Source organism: Rhagoletis pomonella, unplaced genomic scaffold, assembly GCF_013731165.1.
Source record: "Rhagoletis pomonella isolate Grant_MI unplaced genomic scaffold, Rhpom_1.0 Rhpom_scaffold_00012, whole genome shotgun sequence".
Classification (NCBI taxonomy): domain Eukaryota; kingdom Metazoa; phylum Arthropoda; class Insecta; order Diptera; family Tephritidae; genus Rhagoletis; species Rhagoletis pomonella.
The window spans coordinates 3,573,780-3,596,007 of NW_023458566.1; the positions used below are offsets into that span (position 1 = coordinate 3,573,780).

The following is a 22,228-nucleotide window of genomic DNA, read 5'->3' on the forward strand; positions in this document are numbered from 1 at the left end:
TTAATACGAAGACGACGACCAAAAAATTGGTGAAGACTAATACGAAAGGGAATACGAAGATGAAGGGGACTACGAAGACGAATACAAAGATGAAGATGGCGGCCACAACAAAATGTGAAGGCTAATAAAAAAACGAAAACGAAGACGAAGACCAAAATGCAGATCAAGGCGAATAAGAACGCGATTACGAAGACCAAAACGAAGACAAAGACGAGCACGCGAATACGAACAAGAATGCGAAGAACACCAATACGAAGTGGAATAACGAATAAGTACGAACTCGAAAATGAAGTCGTAAACAAGATGAAATACGAATACTAAGACGAAGTCGCATACGAATTCGAATACGAATAGAGATTCAGATACGAAGGCGATAACGAAGACGAATGCGAATTTGGATACCAATACCAAGACTTAAGCTTATACATCCGATTATTAAGAGTAAAACAAATTTAATTTCACTTTCTTAGTATGGCCCAGAGGTACTCCTTTTTCGTTGTTTTTTTTCTGAAACTCCATACAATATGCCAGTAGCACAGACAATGAGCCATTTATTTTGAAAGTAGGCATGAGTCGTATACATACGTACAGACTGGGAAAAAAATGTACCGCTTATTAGAGCTTCACGTCCGCCCATTGGAGAATTTTTTGATGTTTGAGTGTCCGCGTCCGTTTATCGAAAAGTCCGTGTATGGGAGAGCACTTTGTATGAATAAAAAAAAACCAAAAATTGTTCCTTCCCAAGAATGTGTCAATGTATGGGAGATGTCCGCTTATTAGAGCGTCCTTCTATGAGAGCTTTCACTGTATTGATAACACTACCTATAAATGTATCCTTAACAAACTAAGTAATAATATCGATAACAAAGTCGATAAATAATTATATGTATGTACATCGATAACAGCATCCACAAATACATAAATATAGATAGAAACATAGACAAATACATAAACACATATCGAGAACAATATCGATAAACACAAATATATCAATAACCTTTGGAAAACGATAACGAACAGAAGTACAAGTTGCATCTGTTTTAGAAAAATTAAAATTAAAATTTTTTAATTCAGTTTTTTTTCATCAAAGTTAATTATCATGAATGGTAATAATTGTAAATATGTATGATGTTGAGCTTTTTTCTTAAAATTTTCAAAAAAAAATATTTTTGTCACAAAAAATAAATATTTCAAAATACAAATTAAGAAAAAGTGACCAACAAGTATCAAAGTTTTACTTGACCCCGGACGTGGGTCAACTGAAGTGGGGTTTAGTATCAATTAGAAAAAGGGCAGATCTGGTATTCTTCACCAAACAAGATTCAGAACAGTTCTAAGCCTACGCTGAATGGGGTGACCCTCCAATTACCTTTGAATAATACTCGAAAGTAAGCTTTCGTGGCGCCTCAACGTGAAGGAGTGCGCTATGAAGGCCTCAGAGGCATTTTATGATGCTGGGCTGCAGCTGGGGTTTATCGTCATCTCTTTCTCTCTGGATCTTCACGACGATAGGGCAGCAATGGAGAGGAAAACATTTCTTGAAAGAATATAAAGTATATACACATAGGCTATCAGTGATCATTTTGCATCTCTTGTCGGCGACCAGGACTCAATATTATAACGTCCACTTTACTCGGACATATTTACTACATGATAAACGATCAGGTATCTGCCCTTTGGGATAAATTTCGATGCCACTATAGAGGTCAAAGGCTGGCTTGAAGGCACACAGACGGGTTGAATATGGAGAAAGGCGTAATGGCGGCTATCGTCTGCGTGGAGCTCAGTCTCACCAAATCCTGTAAGCTGCCGAAGTACTTCAGCATTTTCCAGGCGGAAGTATTGTCCATAGGGAGAGCGGCGGAACTACTGAACAGCAACCTACTAAATAAATAGGCGAATTTCTACACTGACAGTCAGGCTGCTATAAAAGCACTCCTTTCGCACATCACTTTCTCAGGAAGTGTTCCGGACAGCAGGACAGCTCTATATTTGCTACACCTCTCCATGATACAGAAGGTGTAAACCAAAACACAGGGTCGCAGGATGTTAGCCCTCAAGAGGGAGGAGGCTATTGGAGGGTGTTCTAATGCGAAATGTCTGCTGGGATCGCACGCCTTTAAACTGGGTCTGGCCAGTGATAAGATCTGTAGGAAATACATGATGAACGAGCAGACAGTAGAGCCAAACCTTTGCGAGTGTGTCCTGACCTTAGAAGACTGCAGGCTCGCCATCTAATCTGGAAACCGCTGCCAGGATGGGGTACAATAAAGTGTTCCAAATTTCCAACAGGACTGCGAAGGGCTTATTTTGAAGCGCTTTTAGAACCGCCTACTGGGATGTAAACTTATGTATATATTGTATATTATAAGCGTTAGAGCATTCATGACTTCGCCAGCAATGCAACAAGTAACCACAGGCTATACTAAGCTTAAGTGGCCAAGAAGCCAATATTGAAATTGTCCTTAGACAAGAATCGCCTTCATCAACACTATCAGACTCTATGAATGTACTTATGTATGAATGTACATTGGTAGTAGTATACAAACTGACTCAGTCGGTTGTCCCTTTGGAAGTGTTAGAATGTATGTAAGTAAGTAGAAGAGCCTTGGGTGCCTGGTGTTATGTGATGTAGCCTGTCAGCAGGATTGTAAGGAGCAACAGAAGGTTACAAATGATTTAGAATGCATTTAATTTAAACGATTTCACTTGTGGCAACAAAAGCATCAAATAATGCATACAACAGCAAGCTTATGATGGACTTTAGTATGGACAGACAAACATATATATATATTTACATATGTGCATATGATACTATTAGTTAGAAATAGCAACAATCAAGCAAGACCCGGAACTAGTTGATGCAATAAGAAGATTTTGAAGTGTGAATTTACTCAAAACACAAATATTTCACTTATGCAATAAAAGTGTGTATTAATATTGCATTTGCTGCAAAATTGATTGCAAAATTCTATTGTGTGAAATTGTTGATGCAAAGATTCCATAGCTGGCATTGATAGGTAATCTCTTAAACTGTTTTACCTACCCTAAGTTAATTTCCGTCTTTACAAACACCTATCTAAAGTATTAAGACGAGGATTGCGTCCTCGAAACTAGAATTCCAATTAATATCATCACGGATGGGTCGTAGTTCGACGGCACATTCGGGGGAGATGCTCTCTGTCAGGAACTTTCCGTAGACGTTATGTTTAGTCCTCCGATTTTGTGCAGCGTTTTTCAGACGGACCTGGCCGCTACAGCCAAGCTTCACTTGTGGTACGATCTTAACTGGTGGGGATGCCCAAACGCTCTCTCGATCGCCTCGGATGGATTCTAAGTCATGCTAATTGGTATCGTGGGATCCAGTGACATTGCAACTTGGATTATGAATTGGCTATGCAAGGTATCCTCCACGTAATTTCTCCGGAAAGAGAGGGCTTAGGAGTTCCTATCGTGGCCGGTAAGCTCCCCTGGGAGATGAGCTTCTGGCCAGTGATCGACATCGGGTGGTCAAAGGAACTCCCACTACTGATTAAGCGCCAGCAGGTGTCTTCACCTGGGCATTGTTCATTAGGAGCCCATGCGGTACGACTCAAAATCGTGAGCGAGTGTAAGGCCATGATGGCTGGGTTTTCTGGTTATCAGAGTATATTTACCTCCCTTTCTACACCGAAACTCCCGTCAAGCTTCGATCCATTCCTGTAGAAGGTCAGCGGTTCTTCTCCCTAACTGATCCCTACCGTCCACTCATTCATAGAGGGATTGTGAGTGCAGAAATAACCCATTAATGGCAATATGGATGGATATGCAGTGATCCGCCGATATCAGCCTTAAAGTCGAAACCTCTAAGAATACTAGAATGTCAATTAAATATCCAATGCATCTAATGTGACCTATAATCTGAGCGGTAACAACCCCTGCTTTTATATATTTGTTTGCCACAGTTTAATTTCTTTCATAAAATACAGTTATTATATGGTTTGCTCGTGTTTGTTTTTTTTTTTAAGGAAAAAGGCACTTATATATATTTTTTTATAAAAGCCCTATAACTTGGCCTGAATCGCCTGTACGTGAATTTATTATTACAAGCGCTCTATAATAAAAATAGCCTATCGATTTAACTAAGCAAGATTTTAATGGATTGAGAATTTGTAATCAATCGAAAAAAATAATATAATAACTACTAGTATACTAGGTTATTAACTAAAAACTACCTAAGTTCGTTATAGATAAGATTGTGAGAGTACTTATTTATTGTAACTCATTGTAACCGTAAAAAATGTGTTGGATAACTTTATATAGTTTAATAAATAAATGACTTGCGGTCGATTCTTAAACTACTTATTAGTGATTAATAAAACTAATAAAATATTGGCGCTAACACAATATGTTAGTGCTTGGCCGGGCTTCCCCACCGAATTTTAGTATGCGCTTTGTTGTTGTCACACAAAGGCGATCCACCGACTGCGAACGGCGATTGTATTTTTATGAGAAGTTATTTTTAATAGCTGAATGCATTCGGATGTTTGCCATTGCCAATCGCTATTAGAAAAACATTTTCTTTTGATGTTGGTCGGAAACTGGGCTCGAGCCCAGCACCTGCTGAATCGTAGTGCGCTCTTCTAACCACTACACCACAGCGTCCACTTGGTAGTGAATAATGCAATAAATACTAGAATATGATATTTAAGAAAAAAATTTTTTATTTGATAAATAAAAATGCGATATTATTTTAGTCATAAAATCTAGTGTAGTAATTGACGGACGAGTGCTTACACTTATATGTATGTATATATTTGTACACTAGGGTGGTCCACAAAAGCAAAGTCGTAATTTTAATACTCTCACCTGCTAGGATAGTTTTATAATATTTCCTAGAAATGTTTTCTCTTCAAGAGACTTCTTATAATAATACTCAATTGTTTATTTAACCATTTTCTTAATATGAACTATTATTTTTAGGTCCTACAAAAACCCAAAATAATGCAATCGTTAGTATTAAAAAATGTTAAAATAAAGAATTGGCTGATATTTTTGGAAGTCTTCTGAAAAAAAACAGAGTTTTCCGATCGAAAAATATTGATTTTCAAGAATTCTCTACCAATTACACGAAAAATTGTTTTTTCGCTCACATCAAATACATAGAAACTTAAAGCGATCTTTATGCCAAAAATCAACGGTAACCACAGCAAACTTGAACTTTACTATGCTAAAATTTAATGGTCTGCAAGTGTTTTTCATTATTTATTGCATTAAAATATTTAAACATTTTCATTGAAAACGCCTTCTTTTGCGAGCGCTAACTGAAAAATGTAGATAGAGGCCTAAGTTTTGCCAAAATTATTTGTTTTGTCGTAAAGACTTAATTTCCGACGGGAGGGCCAAAGATCCCGCTCTTGCCCACCCTGGAATTGAAGTCGCCAAGTATGATTTTATGTAGTTATTCACACCTTTCAGTTCAGTTCATTCTGGTTATAAAAATTATTATAATTTATAGAAAATATTTTATAATTGGAAAGTGGGTAAAAAATATAGCCATAAGAATAACCAGAATTTCGTGTGGCCAACATACAGAATACATATGTATGTATGTTTGGAAAGCTCATCGTACTCAAAAGTCGACATTCCGTCTCTGCGGGCAGACAGTATATAAGCCGTTTTCAAATCGATAAAACCAAAGATCGATTAGTCGAGCCCTCCCGATTCGATTTTTTGTCGATTTTTTAGTTCCGATTCGATCCGTGAATCAATTCAAAAAATTCGAGAATCCACATTCGATTTTTCCTCAATTGATGCTTATTAGAATTATTAGATACAATTAAAAAAAAATAGATTTGGAGGCTCCCACATTTCTAACTTTAGAGAGCAAAGGCCAAAGAATTCAATGGCCTGCCTCTCTTTCTTCTCCGACTAAAGGGCTCCTCAGGCAAATCTCTTGGAAATAACTCTATATAAAATTAAGGCTAATACTACAACAAAAACTCCAAAAATCGGAATTCCAAACTTTATGGAAATTTTCATAAAAATTTTGCACTCCTCAATTACTCCTTTTAGAAAAAAATTTAGTACGTATGCAGTTTTGCAGCAAATATTTTCTAAAAAGGGTAAACAGTGAAACCCGCTTAAGTACCTAACCCGCTTAAGTAACCAACATTTTTGGGCACCGTGAATTTTTTAATGTAATCTGAAGAAAAACCCTATCTTAATGGCAGCGCTACACACCTTCGGTAATTAATTAAAAAAAAAAATCAACGGTAATTTTTAGCCACTTGAAACACTATTACACTAAAATTTAATGGGCTATAAAACTGTATATGTACTCAAAAAACAATTCTCAGAAAAAAGTTTGAAATTTTGATGAATTAAGCTAAGATTAATATGGAATTTTTAGGGAATGAGCTGTATTTTAATTAATTGAAAAATCTTAAAAATTAATAAATAAACATAATTGGCAAACAATATCATTTTGAATTTAGTCCAGAAAGATATGTCTAACTTTGACTTTTTAAAGAATTTAATTCTTGTAAAAATTTTTTGGCCAATCCCTGCAAAAATCGTTGGACCATGTAGTCTATTTGTGGTATATTGGAGTACTTACAAAAGTGCTCCTCTGTCATGCTGTAGCGGACCAACTGGTGTCTCTGCGCTAGCTTATTGTTTGTTATACGATCACTGCTCGTGTTTTAACGAAATGTGATTGAAGTTGAGCATTTGAAAGCACATTTGCATGTCTGGCTGTAGCTGAACGTGTAGAGATGCTAGCTGTTAGTTCTTAGCTCCCAGCATGTTCGGGTTCGAATGTCGTCAGAGGCAACATGTAATTTTTAATTTTTTGTTTCTGGTTTTTATTAATTTCAAAAAAAGCATCTGCGAAGTGAAGAACAAAAGCGTGTACAAACGAAAAAATATAACAACAATGCCATTGTTAATATGTTGGAGTAGTTTTGTGCTACTCTGATGTAATACAGAGATGGAGTATATGGTCCTGCCCTAGGACATCGCAATGTTAATTGGACCATATTTTTTATATGAATTGTGGTTAATTTTGGAGTACTCCTTGGTCCTTCGGGAGTACTCTTTACATGCATGCATGGAGTAGTCGCGATTTTTGCAGGGAAGCACTAGGCAAGACTCCTGCTGAGTTTGGTAACGATTGGTGAAGCGGCTACTGATATACAGCATTTCATCATAAGTGGACGGAGTCACGCCCATTTTCCAAAAATTTCATAATATGATGTCTGTGCTGATACATATATGTACAAGTATGTGCTTTCACAGTTACATTTATAAATATGTACATATGTGCGTAATGTAAAAGTATGTTCTTGCTTAACAAATTCACTCGTACCTGCATTTTTTGATTAATTGCTCGGTTTCAGATATTTAACAACTTACTCATATTATTCCACTAGCCGAATGACAAGGTGTTAGAATTATATGAAATTCTCCTATGAAAACCGAGCATCAAATTATTAATATTATGTGCTGGCTTTTGCGTTGGGTAGTATGGATATGTATGAATATGACTGCATAAATATGTATATGTAAACGTACATATGTACTTATGTATGTTTGCGCAAACATTTACATACACGTGTACATACATATGTATATAGGCATGCACGTTACCGAACCCACGCGACACGACCACAAGATGGCTTCCCATTTCTTCATGGCGAACACACGAATTTCACTTTTTCACATAATTTCTTGGCTGCAATGAAATAAAATCGCACTATTTATATTTTTTATTACTACTTGCACTTTTAATGCTACAATGCACATTTGAACACAAATTAAATAAATTATTTTAACACTTTTGCACAATATTTTCCTGCTTATCGGATTGAACTCGCGCACCATACGAACTTAAGTATGTATATCCGCGGCAAAAGTCTACTGAATATTGAAAATTAACCTACACTCTCAGTTCATCACAGCTAATTTGCAATTTCCAAGTATTTATTTTTCCAGGTCCTCACTTTGAAAAGAGTTTGAATGAAGATGAATGAACACTCGAAAACTCTCAATTTGCAAATTTGGAAATTGATTTTGCGCGAACCGATTGCGCAGCAAACAAAAAAAACATTTCAAGAGCGGATCAAGAGTGCACGGGAAACGGAAATGAATACTCACTCATAGAGAGGTGGAGACCATATTCAATTTATATCCATTTCCTTAGTAGTTTTTTATCTCATGATACAAAACTTTAAGCGGAAACACGCTCTCACATTTTCAAGCACAAAATCACTTCCGTTTCTCATAAATATGTTCCTTCTGCTCTTATTTTGTATATTTTGCAGCTTAAAATGTTAAGGTTAAAAGTACATCCATACAAACTAATTTATTAAAAGAGTATTTAATTCATTTTCGGTGATTTTACTAGTTTTAAATTGATGGAGAGATGTTTTTCCAGGTGAACAATCAGCGGTCACGATGTGAGAGTGTGGGCATTTTCAGTATGTATTCAGTGGACATTTGCAGTGGAAGTTAGTTTGGTTAATCTGGGATGGTGAAAGTCACTTTAAATAAATTTAGTCTGAAAGAAATATACTCATTTTATTCCAAAATATATTACAAGTGTATATTTATTTACTTAAAAATTATATTTACATATAGCTATTTAAAAGCTATTAACGAATGAAAAGAAAAAGTGGAAATAGTCAATTATTGCGTGATCGGGTCGCGTCGGTTCGGTAAATTTATGTATACGAGTGTGCCCATGAATTTTTTCGTATGTCGCATTATTTTAAAGTGTAAGTATAGGAAATATATTAAAAAAAAATCGCGCAAACTAATTTAAATAGTGGTCATGTGTGTGAACGTAAAATGCAAGAAATAGGTACCTAGTTTGGAGTCAAATCATAGAAACTGTTTAAACAATAACAAAATCAAATTTATTGCGTCACTGACTGGTAAGTGCATTTCTCATTTTGAACCAAATGTAATTTCCTATTAATTGATATGTATATCGCTGGCTTTGAGTGGCTTTTTCGAAGGCTAATATTTTAATATATAAAGCGAGATTAATCCAAAATGCATCGTTTCCTAAAGGACTAAGGCACTGGTTTTATTTCCTCCCTTTTAAATCCAATGAAAGGCAAATTTACTAAGTCAAAAAAAAATTATACAGAAACTCGATATGGTCAAAATTTGTGTTGGGAAATATCAAATACTTTTTGCGATCGAGTTCTTTGGTATCGATACTTTTAAGGATCGGGTATTTTTGAGAGTACTGAGTACTTTCTTTAAATATACACATGTTGGTAGCATTTTAATGCTAAGTGTAGAATTCTTGAAACCCGGCAGCACTTTCATCAAATTAATATATTATGTTAAACCAAATTACATCGATTAAATGGCTATCTGTACTGAAAATAAGTGTTGTACTTGAAAATTACTGAGACTTTAAATTGAGTACAATCATTTCTGAATACCAGTAAATGTAAATAGAAAGCACTACTTTTAAGTATTTATTCGACACTTAATTCTGAGTACTTTGAATCGATCCTGAGTACATGTATTGCAATTATGATGGGAACAGAATATTTTTGAGTACTGAGTGTTTTCGAGTTCTTTGGTGAGTACTGAGTGCTTTGGGGTACTCAGTATCGATACTTTTATAAATCGGGTAGTGTCGATCCTTTTGAGAATCGAGTTCTGAGTAATTTAGGTATCGATACTGCCCAACACTAGTCAAAATAATAAGGAATCCTGTAATTAACATCAAATCATTCTGATTCGTAAGGAGTTTCGCTTTGCTTTAGATATGTACTCTAAATGTTATATTCAAAGTTTTGCAAAAGACTGCGCAGAAAATGGTATGGCATAGAAGAATTCTTGTTGAATTTTAAGCAAATTTGCCGCAGAAATCATTGGCCTAAAATCAATTTCCAACTTGCTAAATCGCGAAAATAGGTTTTTTTTCCTTTGGAGCGTTATAATTTGCTGTATTGTCGTAAAGACTTGCTTAAATTTTTTATAAAAAGAGCCTGCTGTAAGGGAGTTTTTGTATGAGGAATCCATTACCGGCACTCGCCAGAGGATGCAACAGAGAGACAGAAATGGACGAGAAACGCATTCATAAATTACGTACCGACGTAAAATACCTTTAATATATAATTGACCCACCCTAATGTATATTATAAGTAACACCATATAAATCCACATTTCAAACTTTTTACAAAAATTAACACAAAAAACAACAAAGTTTCAAAAGAGAAACTTTCTCTGCAAGTATGTATGTATGTATGTAAAGAAAATGCACGCTGAGCGATTATTTGCTATTTTACGCCCTGTAGATATTTAACTTAACTGACACGAAGCATTATGCTGTCATCCTCCTGTTGGCTATTAGCTGCAATGGCTAAAGCATTCATGCTTTTTGTTAGCAACAGCATGAACCTGCACCACATAGCAGTGGCTAAAACCAGCACGGTAAACGAAAATTTTGTACTACCACAGTAAGGGCCATATGATTAATTCATACGTATGAATCAGAGAATGGCATGCTATGCTGTTTTTGTGACTCTAGTTAAGCATACTCACATTAAAAGCGGTGGATGAATGAACACCAGTGTTTCCGTTGAGAATTTTCAGAAAGTAGGAAAAGGGGTCATTGACGAAAAAAAGGGTCACCATATTATTTTTACTTTTCGTTACTAGTAAAGAAAACTAGTTACTAGTAAAAGAACAAATATCTTGAATTTAAAAAGGTAATAGCGGGACAAGCTTTGCATAAAACACAATTGCAAACACGCACATTGCATTTCCTTTAAAAGTTTTAAGTGAGGATATATTTTTTAATAGCACGGGTTCTGTTAACTTTTCATAAAAAAAAAGGAATTCTCAAATGGAGCAAAAGTCGCACATCATTGTGGCGCTTAAAAAGGGCCAAATTGCCCCTTTAGTCACACAGCGGCAACACTGATGAACACCGCCGCAAAGCGTGCAGTGTTTGCAAATACCGCCACCACAAGTGAACGATCATTCTAAAGGCCAAAATACAATAGCGCAGTGGCAGTGACAGTTTTTAAAATCAGCTGTTACTACTAATATTGGCAGTCACTGTCGTAGCAAATAGGTACAATACGGCGTTGTCAGTGGCAGCTTTTTTTGACATTCTCTTTTGTTTGTTTACATTTTTGTTGTTGTCTTTTAGGCTTCAGTGACATGAACAGAAGTAGGCTGCATTTTATTTATGTCAAATTCAGCATGCGAAGTTTGCTGCGATGAAGGCAGTGACAGGGAATTTAGAATTTGGGTTAAACTGAGCAGTACTGCCAGCTGCCACTGCTGTATTGTGTGTCGCTACATTGGACACCACACTTTCTAAAAAACAGGTGATTTCGAAAAACTGCCACTGCCACTGCCACAGCGTTATTGTATTTTGGGCTTAAAAGCACATACTGATATTGACTTCGGAAAAGGAGTATTCAGAATGATAGTGCACAAAACCAGCAACGGCCGCATTTGATCGACTGCCGAAAGTATGATACTGCAAAATATGACACCTCATTTGAACGGTTGGCGAAGGCAAGTCGTCGGTTTTGGTTACTTCTATTTTATTATTCTTCTATTTTATTATTCTTCTATTTTATTTTATTTATTTCTAGCAAATGCCGCGATAATCCGATAGTTTTATTTTTAATTTTTATTATCGATCAACCATTGTGTGCGTGTATGTATGTACGTATGTATATTTAAAACTGCGAGTAATCTTACTGTGACTCAGGAAAATTTGCGTATTACATATTCATGATTATTTAGCAGTTTCTTAAATATTACGTTTACTTGAGATATAAATAAATTGGTTCACTAAAGCTTTAATGAAAGTCAATGACCGGCGAACCTAACTTCATTTTATTATCTTTAGAAGTGCATACAGTGGGGAGCAGAAATGAGTGCAAGATGTATTTTGTAAAATATTTGCAAGGTTTTTAAACTTAAAAATTTTGGTTATTTTTTCATAAAAATATGGTTCGTGCTTTTATCGAAACCATATAAGTCACGATTTATACAGAGCTTAGAAAAATTTAACAAGATATTATTAAAATTTTGAGGTTTTGTTGAATATTTGCAAGGTTTTTAAAGTCAATTTTTTTTCCTAAATATTTGGTTGATGCTTTTACCAAAACTGTATAAATCAAACTTTATACAGGGCTTAGAAAAACTTAACAAAATTTTATTAAATTTTTGAGCTTTTTAAACTGGTTTTTAGAATTTATTTATTTTTTGTTTTGAGTATGCAGTTTTGTGGCCCATTAAATTTTTCATATTAGCATAGATTACTTACGGAAGAAAATGGGCAAGACCGTTTGCAAAGAAAATTAAAAAAAAAAACAACGCCAGTTTTTATAAATCGCACTGGTTATATGAAAAAAAAAACCCGCTAATGTCTTTAAATCTTTAAAAACCTTGCAAATATTTGACAAAAATCACCATGTACTCATTTCTGCTCCCCACTGTATGTACGTACAAATTTATTTGTAAGTATCTGCACTTGTGTTCATATTTCGACGATAGGTTTCTTAGAATATCCCAAAAGAACTTCTTAAAGGTAAGCAAATCAATCAGAACACAATTAATACTACAGCTTTGAAATTAACAAATCCCAAAAGATTTGAAAACGATGAAAATATTTTATAAAGTATTCACTTGCATACAGATGGACATATTATAGGTATTCATCAAATCGAGCAAGTGGCCTGGCATTCTGGCAAACCGGCGTTGCTTGAGCTAATCTGCTGTTTTGTTCGAGTGCCAGGCCACTTGCTCAATTTGGTGAATACCGCTATTGTAACGTAAGGAACAGCAAAGGATGTAAAAAACGTGCAGCGCATGCTCTTTTTTTTTAATTACATATCTACATATGTATATACTTACGCCTGCATAATGCTTGAAATACAATACCGGCGAACGGCAAACTTCGCCGAATTGGGCGATGCTGTCATTCACCGTTCGCCCAGCTATTTCGCCTACTTAAACAGAATTAGAGCGGTAGCGAAAACAGCTGATTCCATTTGGTCGCCTTTATAATTTGGGTGACCATATTTAGAAAAAACTAAACCATATTTAGAAATGAGGAAATGATAACAAATATAAATGTAAAACAAAGAAAGATTATTATAAATAATTTGTTTCAAGCCAGATTTAACGAATCCAAAACTATATTTTTTTAAACAACAAAAAAAAATCGTGTTTAGGTTGTTTTCTTTTTAAACTTTGAAAGCACAAAACAAATACGGCCTCCTTTGGCACGCACAGCTGTCATCGCCCAGCAGAGCGATAGAAATAAATCTATCGCCATGAAACGCCGCCAAGCGAACTTCGCATTTCGCTTTGGCTGTGTTCAATTTCATATGCTTGCGGGTGTTCTAATTTTGACAGCGTGAATTTCGCTGTGGTGAGTTCGCCGTCGCCGGCATTGTATTTCAGCTATAAAGATGCACGTATTTATATACCAAGCGCACGTAGTCACATGCATGTGTACCTACCCTTTAGAATTTTCAAAGCCGAATGCACACTTTTCCATATTTACCATCTGAGATTGACATTCGCTCTATCCACCACCACTTATCTGTTGTCACAATCTCATCGTTATCAGGCACAGGCAACCGCACAACCGCACAGCCGATCGGTGGCGCAGTGAGACACCAAAACTAACGCTCCATAAACTGAGTGCGGAGTAAAACATGCTCAGTTGGGATGAGAGATCCAGTGGAGGCGTACACGAAATATTTATTTGTTAAGTAATTTTAATTTTAAGTCAGGCACGCAGAGGTAGGGAGGGCAGTGCAACACAAGCAACGCCATAAAAAATAAAGCAACAATTTTTAAAAAGTGAACTCTTGGCATACAGCTCTTATCGTGCATTGGAAATAATTCAAATTTCGTCCAAATAAAATTTAAAAAAAAAAATAAATAAATAAATAAATACATAAGTTATAAATCTCAGGTTAGAAAAAAATCTTAAAAAAAGAACTCTTATCGTCTAAGCGCTAAAAATATACACAAATCTATGTACATAGAAAAGTGTTTTTAAAGCGATTTTGATTAAAATCGGATTCGTGAAAGCGTAAACGTGCAATTGAAACAAAAAAAAATAAAATTAAATATCTATTTGTACAGTACATATTTGTACAAATCAATCAGAACCGAATCGTATGACTCTACAGGATTTGGAAATATTAGTGAGCCAACTAGCGGTGTGTGACGACGCAACCGGCAAAATGATGTCCAGAACTTTTAGGTGAGTTTGCTATATTTTAATATTCGTAGTAAGTCCAAATCTTTATTATATTACAATAGGTGTTGTGGAAATGGTCTTGGATTTGCAGTTGGATTTGCATTTGCAAATTTTATGCTTTCTGCCATGGCAACAGTGTGCATTTTATTGTTGTGAATTTACAAATGCAACGCATAAGCAAATCCAAGAGCATATGCACAAGATTCTTAACAGCCCTAATACATATACTATTTTATGCGTGGAAAAATTCTTGCGCCACATTGACTAGGCACCTGCAGAGCACAGGTAAATTGGCTATCGCTTGAAGCTACATACATACATAAGTATGTATGTACATTAGGGTGGTCCAAAAACAGTAAAGTCAGTAAACAGTAATTGTAATGCTCTCACCCCGTAGGATTGTTCTATATCGAAAAAGTATAACCCTATTTTTTATTTTGAAATCAAAAAATATTTAGAGGTCGCTCAAAGCGCTCAAAGTTTTCCATGTATTTTTATATGAGAAAAATAAAATTTTTCGTAGAAATGGTATAGAATTCTTGAAAATCTATATTTTTCGATCGGAAAACTTTGGTTTCTTAAGGAGACTTTCAATAATAATACCCAATTGTTCATTTAACCATTTTTTAATACCAACGATTTTTCATTGGTCGCCCCATTGAATTTTTCGGGGTTTTTGTGGTTTTTTGGCGGACCTATAAATTATAGTTGCGATGAAACAATGGTTAAATAAACCATTGGGTACTATTATTGGGAATCTTCTGCAGATAAGCAGAGTTTTCTGGAAGAAAAATATTGATTTTTAACTATTCTAAACCATTTCTATGAAAAGTTGTTTTCCCTCCATATAAAATATATGGAAAACTTTGGGCGCTTTGAGCGACCTCTAAATATTTTTTTGTTTTCAAAATAAAAAAATAAGGGTATACTTTTTTTCGGCTGAAAAGATTTTTAAATATTTTTATGCAGATTTTTTAAGCTTAAACTGTGTTGTCATCTGAGCGGATTTTTTTTCAAAATATTCTTTAAAAAACTATTTTTATCACAAAAAAAACTCAATTCTTGGAGGTATTTTCAAATCGGTCCAGCTAACGTAAATCTTAATATATATCCGAAATATTTTGGTAGAATCCTTCAAATATAATACATTTTGTAATCCCGGCAGAAAAACCGAAATTTTTTTGGTTATGCAGTCTAATGTAGTACATACCTACATACATGTAGCTTGTATTGAACTTTAGTTGTATGAAACAAATTTTTCAAGGATAAGTAAAATATGCATTTTTTCAGGGACAAAAAGTAATCATTGTTTTTTTAAATTTTAACCAAAAAAAAACAAACAAGTTGTAAACGTCGTAACACACGTTTAATTACACTCACGTATTTGTGCTCATACGTCCTGCTGTAATTTACATTGATTTTTATTTTTCAAGTTTAATCAATGAAGATTAAAAGTTATTAATTAATATTTGACTTTTATTTTGTTCGCTCAAAGATAATAACTATTATTGAGCTATATTTTTTCAGTTAAGAATAATGATCATTCCAAAACTTCCGACGCATCATTTTTAAAGGTACCGACACCCTAATAAAATTTCAGTAGATTGGACTCTATGACCTTTTCTATTTTACAATAATCATTATTTTTAGGTGGAAAAATAAAAATCATAAAATAATCATTATTTGTGATCGAAAAAATAAAATCAAATAACAATTATTTGCATTGAGCGAAAAAATAAAACTCAATAATAATTATTATTTTTAAGCAAAACATAATAAAATTCAACCAATAAAGTTATCACCGCTGCGCCCTCTGGCGGATGTTTTAGGAAAAGGATAAGTAAAAATAGATTCCTCATACCAAAAACCTCTTATAGCGTGCTTTTATACAAAATTTAGGCACTTCAGCAAAATGATAAGTAAAAGAGACCTATTTTCGCAATTTGGCAAACTCCAAATTAATTTTAGACCAAAGGTTTCTTCGGCAAATTTGTTTAGAATTACACTTAGCATCTTGCTATGCTATACGCCCATAGTCGAAAAAAAATTTACACGCCCTTACATACATACATACATGTCTACGTAGTTATTTTACCGTTTTTAGCAAGTCAGAGGCAATAAACGAATTACGACCATAAACGAATTCCGATTTGGTTTTATTAACCCTTTCAGTACAGGCGTCCAATATATTGGACAACTTTTGTTTGTGCTTAAAGCTCGTTTTTTTTTGTTAAAATAACAGTTGTTTTGAAAAATGATATCATTCTTCTTCACCGCGTTTCTTTAATTGTATTTTCTGGATGCAGGTTACTGTGTTTGTTTCAAAAGTGAAAAGTGTCGCGAAAGTCAATAGTTAAAAGTGTAATATGTATCTTGAAAAATATTTACTGTTTTAAGTATTATTCATAGTTTTGAAATATATTTCGCGAAAGAAAAAAGGGTTAAGTAAGGTATATACATACATACATATATACATATGTTTGTACATACATACATACTTACTTACTTACATATACATTCATAGCTAAATTCCAAAGTCCATTGGCGAGCCACTTAGATAAGCCTTTTATAAAGAATTCTTTATTCATTTAGTGTGCACAACATTAAATTCTTTTGTAGCTTACTCATTCTAAAGTTACCAAAGATACTTTCGATGATAAAGTGTAATAGTTATATTTACCGAAATGGCTGTTATCAGTATATCAAGCAGCGAATCAATCAGTAAAAAGGTGAAATACAGACTTTTCTCCATCAATTGTGAAAAGAGAAACATATTTAAAAAAAAATTTAGCAAATGTCTCAACTCACCATAATCTTTCAAAATATAAGGAAATCTTTCCTAAGACAACTATCAATTCTGGCAACTACCTTGAAAGCTCTTTTCTGTCTTTCGAGAGACTAATTGAAAACATTGCTAACGATGAGGTCATAGCGTTATTCTCTTTACCTTTTATCAATTTATATATTTATCAATTTTATAAAAAAAAATTTACACAAAAATTTTTTTCTTTTTAAAATAATAAAAACAAACAATTAAAAGAAAATTATATTTAAAAAAATATTAAGTTTAAAACAAAGAAAAAATAAATAAATAAAAGTTTTTAAAAAGTACATTTAATTTTAAAAAATATTTTTTACAAATAAATTCTAAAATTTAAAGAAAATTAAAGAAAGAAAGAATAAAAAAATTTTGAAGAAAAAATAAAATAAGTTACCCAAAATTAAATTAAACTAAAAACAAAAAATACTTTAATTTTTAAAACAATAAACTCCAAAATAACAAAATTACCAATTAAAAGAAAATTACATTTAGAAAAATAATAAATTTAAAACAAAGAAAATTTAAATAAATAAAATTTTCTAAAAACTCGATTGAATTAAAAAAAAATTTACCAATAAAATCTAAAATGTAAAAGAAAATTAAATCAATAAGGAATAAAAAGCACTTAAGAAAAAAAAAATAGTTTCTAAAAATTCAATAAAACATATTTTTCTCATTAAAACAATACAATTTAAAAACTGAAAAAAAATTAAATTCAAAAATTGAAACAAATTCCTAAAAATTTTATGAAATTTAAAAAACTATTCTTCTTCTTATTTGGCGCTGTAACCGCCTAAGCGATTTTGGCCGAGTCCAAAACAGCACGCCAGTCATTTCTCTTGTGTGCTAACTGACGCCAATTGAAAATGCCAAGTGAAGCCAAGTCCTTCTCCACCTGGTCTTTCCAACGCAGAGGAGGCCTTCCTCTTCCTCTGTTCCCAGCATCGCGGCCCGCGTTGAATATTTTCAGAGCAGGAGCGTTTCTGTCCATCCGAACGACATGGCCAAGCCAGCGGAGCCGCTGAATTTTAATTCGCTGCACTATGTCTATATCGTTGTAAAGCTCATACAGCTCATCGTTAAATCGTCTCCGATATTCGCCATCACCAACGCGTAAAGGTCCGTAAATCTTTCGCAGAATCTTTCTCTCGAAAACTCCAAGAGCCGCCTCATCAGATGCTTTCATTGTCCATGCCTCCGCGCCATACACCAGCACAGGCATGATGAGTGACTTATAGAGTGTGATCTTTGTACGACGAGAGAGGACTTTACTTCTCAATTGCCTACTCAGCCCAAAGTAGCACTTGTTGGCAAGAGTGATTCTCCATTGGATTTCAAGGCTGGCATCATTATTGGTGTTAATGCTGGTTCCCAAATAAACGAAGTCGTCTACTTTTTCAAACTTGTAACTGTCAACAGTGGCGTGGGTGCCAAGACGCGTATGCTCTCACTGTTTGTGTGCTGACAGGAGATACTTCGTTTTGTCCTCGTTCACCACCAGACCCATTCGCTTTGCTTCTCTATCCAATCCCGAGAAGGCAGAACAGACGTAGCCCTTGTTTTTACCGATAATATCGATGTCGTCGGCATACGCCAGCAATTGTACGCTCTTATAAAGTATTGTGCCTGAGCGGTTCAGTTCTGCGGCTCTTATTATCTTCTCCAACATAAGATTAAAGAAATCACACGAAAGGGGGTCCCCTTGTCTGAAACCTCGTTTGGTATCAAACGGCTCGGAGAGGTCCTTCCCTATTCTGACGGAGCTGGTGGTATTGCTCAACGTCATTTTACACAGCCGTATTAGTTTCGCGGGGATACCAAATTCAGACATCGCGGCATAAAGGCAACTTCTCTTCGTGCTGTCGAAAGCGGCTTTGAAATCGACAAATAGATGGTGTGTGTCGATCCTATTCTCGCGGGTCTTTTCCAAGATTTGGCGTATTGTGAATACCTGATCTATGGTGGATTTTTCAGGCCTAAAGCCACACTGATAAGGTCCAATCAGCTCGTTGACGGTCTTTCGCACAATACGCTCGATAAGACCTTGTAACCTATGCTTAGAAGGCTAATTCCGCGGTAGTTGGCGCGTATGGCGGGGTCGCCTTTCTTGTGGATTGGGCAGAGCACACTTAAATTCCAGTCGTCGGGCATGCGTTCATCTGACCATATTCTGCATACGAGCTGATGCATGCACCTCATCAGCCCCTCGCCGCCGTACTTGAATAGCTCGGCTGGCAGGCCGTCAGCTCCAGCAGCTTTCTTGTTTTTCAGCCGCGTAATCGCTATTCGTACCTCGTCATAGTCAGGCGGTGGGACAGCCTATTATTCATTTAAAATAACCAAATCTAAAAACTAAAAACAAATGTAATGTAATAAGAAAAAAACCACACAATTTTGTAAAAACTAAATTAAATTAAGAAATCAAATTCTAAAAGAAAAAAATTTATCGAAATAGGAGAAAATACATAAAATTTAATTTGAAAACAATTATTAAAAATTAACGTGAGTTTCTAAAAATTAAATGAAATTAAAAAATATGTCTTTCCAGAACCTTAAAAACTAAAGCTTAAAGGGAAATTTAATCAAAAAAGAAAAAAGAATGGTTATAAATCTAAAAACCAATTGAAATTTATAAAATATTAATTTTTCGTTTTAAAACAACAAATGGAAAGAAAATTAAATTAAATAAAAAAAATGCGCTGCACGATGATTCGAGCCTCGGATCTCTGCAATGGCACGCAGGTGCTTCGCCCACTCGGCAATCGCGACTGCTGGAGCAGCGCGAGCAAAATATTATACAAATTTTCAGCTGCGCTCAATAAGATAGTAGCAAAATTCAAATGATTAATTTTCATTTAAAATATATATCGATCTATAACAGAAACTACATAAATAAAATATTCAAAGTATGCACAAAGTTCACAAAAATTAATCAAAATTTAAAAAAATTCCATCAAAATTTTAAACTTTTTATTCAGGATTTTTTGAAAATTTTAAGGTATGCAATTTTGTAGCCCATTCAATTTTAGTACAATAAAGTGCAAGTTTCAATTCACTAAAAATTGCTGTTAATTTTTTAGAAAAGTGTGTTGCGTATTTTGGACGTAGGGCTAGCTTAAGATCTTAAATAAGTTATTTACTTTTTTCCGCGAAAAATTCGATCTATAACCAAAAATACCTAACTAATTCGATGACAAAACCTCTAAGCAAGTGTGAAATCTGCTTTTTCACACTGTACTTTCGTAGAAAGTGCACTTAATCTTTATTTATGTACATACCTGTCTGTCTCTTGTTTGTTCTCTTTCTTCATATTTTTTTAACAGGAAACACCTAAACAAACACAAGTTGCTTCTTCTTCTTCAACTATTTCTTGCTGCATATAAACGGCGAGAGGTCAAAGTTCCAGCAGTGATAGTATTTTTTTTTTAATTTTCTTCTTAAACTCAATGTACGGTGAATGAGTTTCAAGGGGAACCAAATGTCTTGCAACATGCTTGTATATGCACATATGTACATTAGGGTGGTCCAGAAAAAAGTAAAAGTTGGAATTTTTATGCTCTCACTCCCCAGGATTTGTCTATACCGAAAGAAATATGCCGCTGTTTTTTTTATTTTGAGATCAAAAATGTATTTTATAAGTAAAAAAAAAATTTCGTTGTAACAGTATAGAGTTTTTTAAAATCCATATTCTGCGATCGAAAAACTCTCTTTCTTTGCAGGAGACTTCCAATAATACTACCTAATTGCTTATTTTACCATCTTTTACCACTACCACTACTATTTTTATGGGTCCTCAATTTTTTTTTTGAGTTTTTGGAGGACCTGTAAAAAATGGTTAAATAACAAATTTGGTTTTTTTACAGGAAGTCTCCTGAAGAAAAACAGAGTTTTCCGATCGATACTGATTTTCAAAAATTCTACAGCATTTCTGCTAGAAATGGTTTTTCCCCATAACGATAAAATAAATGGAAAATTTTTAGCGCTTTGAGCGATCTCGAAATATTTTTTGATTAAAAAATAATAAAAAAGTGGGCGTATATCTTTTTCGGAATAGAACAATTCTAGAGGGTGAGAGCATTCAATTTTCTACTTTACTTTTTTTTTTACCACCCTAATGTACATACTTTTCTATAAATACATGTGTACATATCCACGCACATAAATACTCAAAAGCAAGAATATTATGAATTTCTTCACGCGAATATGCGCCTAAAAATCTTATCAACTGTTTAAATTCTTATTCTTTGTATTATTGTTTTATGAGCTCCACACAATCTCCAGGCGCTTAGCTACAGGAAATATTACGAAAACATAACATAATTGCATACATTTTTCGCAATTATTTATTTCATTTACGTATGACTTTTTTATGTACTTAAATATATGTATATGCAAGTAATGTATTTTTTTCTCTCAATCGCTTTTTTTTTTGTTTTTTTTTGCAGATACGTCAAACTGATCTACATAGTGGCGGGTATTTTGATGAGCAACGAAAAAGTTTGCGAATCCGTCGACAAAATGCAAATCACACCGCGTGTCGAAGTCAAACAGATACTTCAGCCAAAGAAAGTCTACAAGGGAGTTGAGAAAGCATCGAGGAATTGGTTTCGCAGCTCCTATTGCTTCATAGTGAGTCGAATTAAGCAGCGTGCAGCGCCATTGTTGAGCATCTTCAACATTTGGACCATACCCAATTATTTGGTGGACTGCACAACGAATTTCATTAGCAAACAATTCATCGGCAGCGATTGTGATATGATTTATAATAGATAAATTTTATGCAAATCAATTGAATAATATTTAATTATACATATATGTAAAAGGGAGACTAGGCGCTTAACGCCTGGGTATTATACCTTCTTAATTACATAGAGGGTATACTTATATTTGAATATAGTAATTTAATTTATAAATATAATTTTAAGTTAGAATCGGTAAGATGCAATTTGCTACTTTCTCTCATAGTTTTAAGATTTTTCAATTCAACATTGTGACCAATTCAATTTGAGACATTTATTAATACATATAAATATGTCGAGTACTTAGTTGCAAGTACATACATATGTATTTAGTTTATTTTTATTTTATTGCGAAATGTTTACATAAAGACGGAAATTTTTATTAAATAAATTTTTGCTTTACATACATACATACATCCA

The 22,228-nt window shown here is 34.2% G+C and overlaps 1 protein-coding gene across 1 annotated transcript; it reads left to right on the forward strand.

Annotated features, from left to right (window-relative positions):
* Positions 1–13,679: 13,679 nt before the first annotated feature.
* Positions 13,680–22,225, forward strand: LOC118747688. The gene is made up of 2 exons (XM_036481758.1): positions 13,680–14,251; positions 21,515–22,225. Exons 1-2 carry the CDS (start codon positions 14,166–14,168, stop codon positions 21,840–21,842), a joined length of 414 nt encoding a protein of 137 aa, XP_036337651.1. The 5' UTR covers positions 13,680–14,165; the 3' UTR covers positions 21,843–22,225.
* The last annotated feature ends 3 nt before the right edge of the window (positions 22,226–22,228 follow it).

What these genes read in the sequence shown, in the direction of transcription:
- LOC118747688 (XM_036481758.1), top strand. Translation starts at nt 14,166, where the DNA reads ATGACTCTACAGGATTTGGAAATATTAGTGAGCCAACTAGCGGTGTGT. An exon ending in ATGATGTCCAGAACTTTTAG is followed by an intron (nt 14,252 to 21,514) that starts GTGAGTTTGCTA and finishes TTTTTTTTGCAG; the next exon opens with ATACGTCAAACTGATCTACA.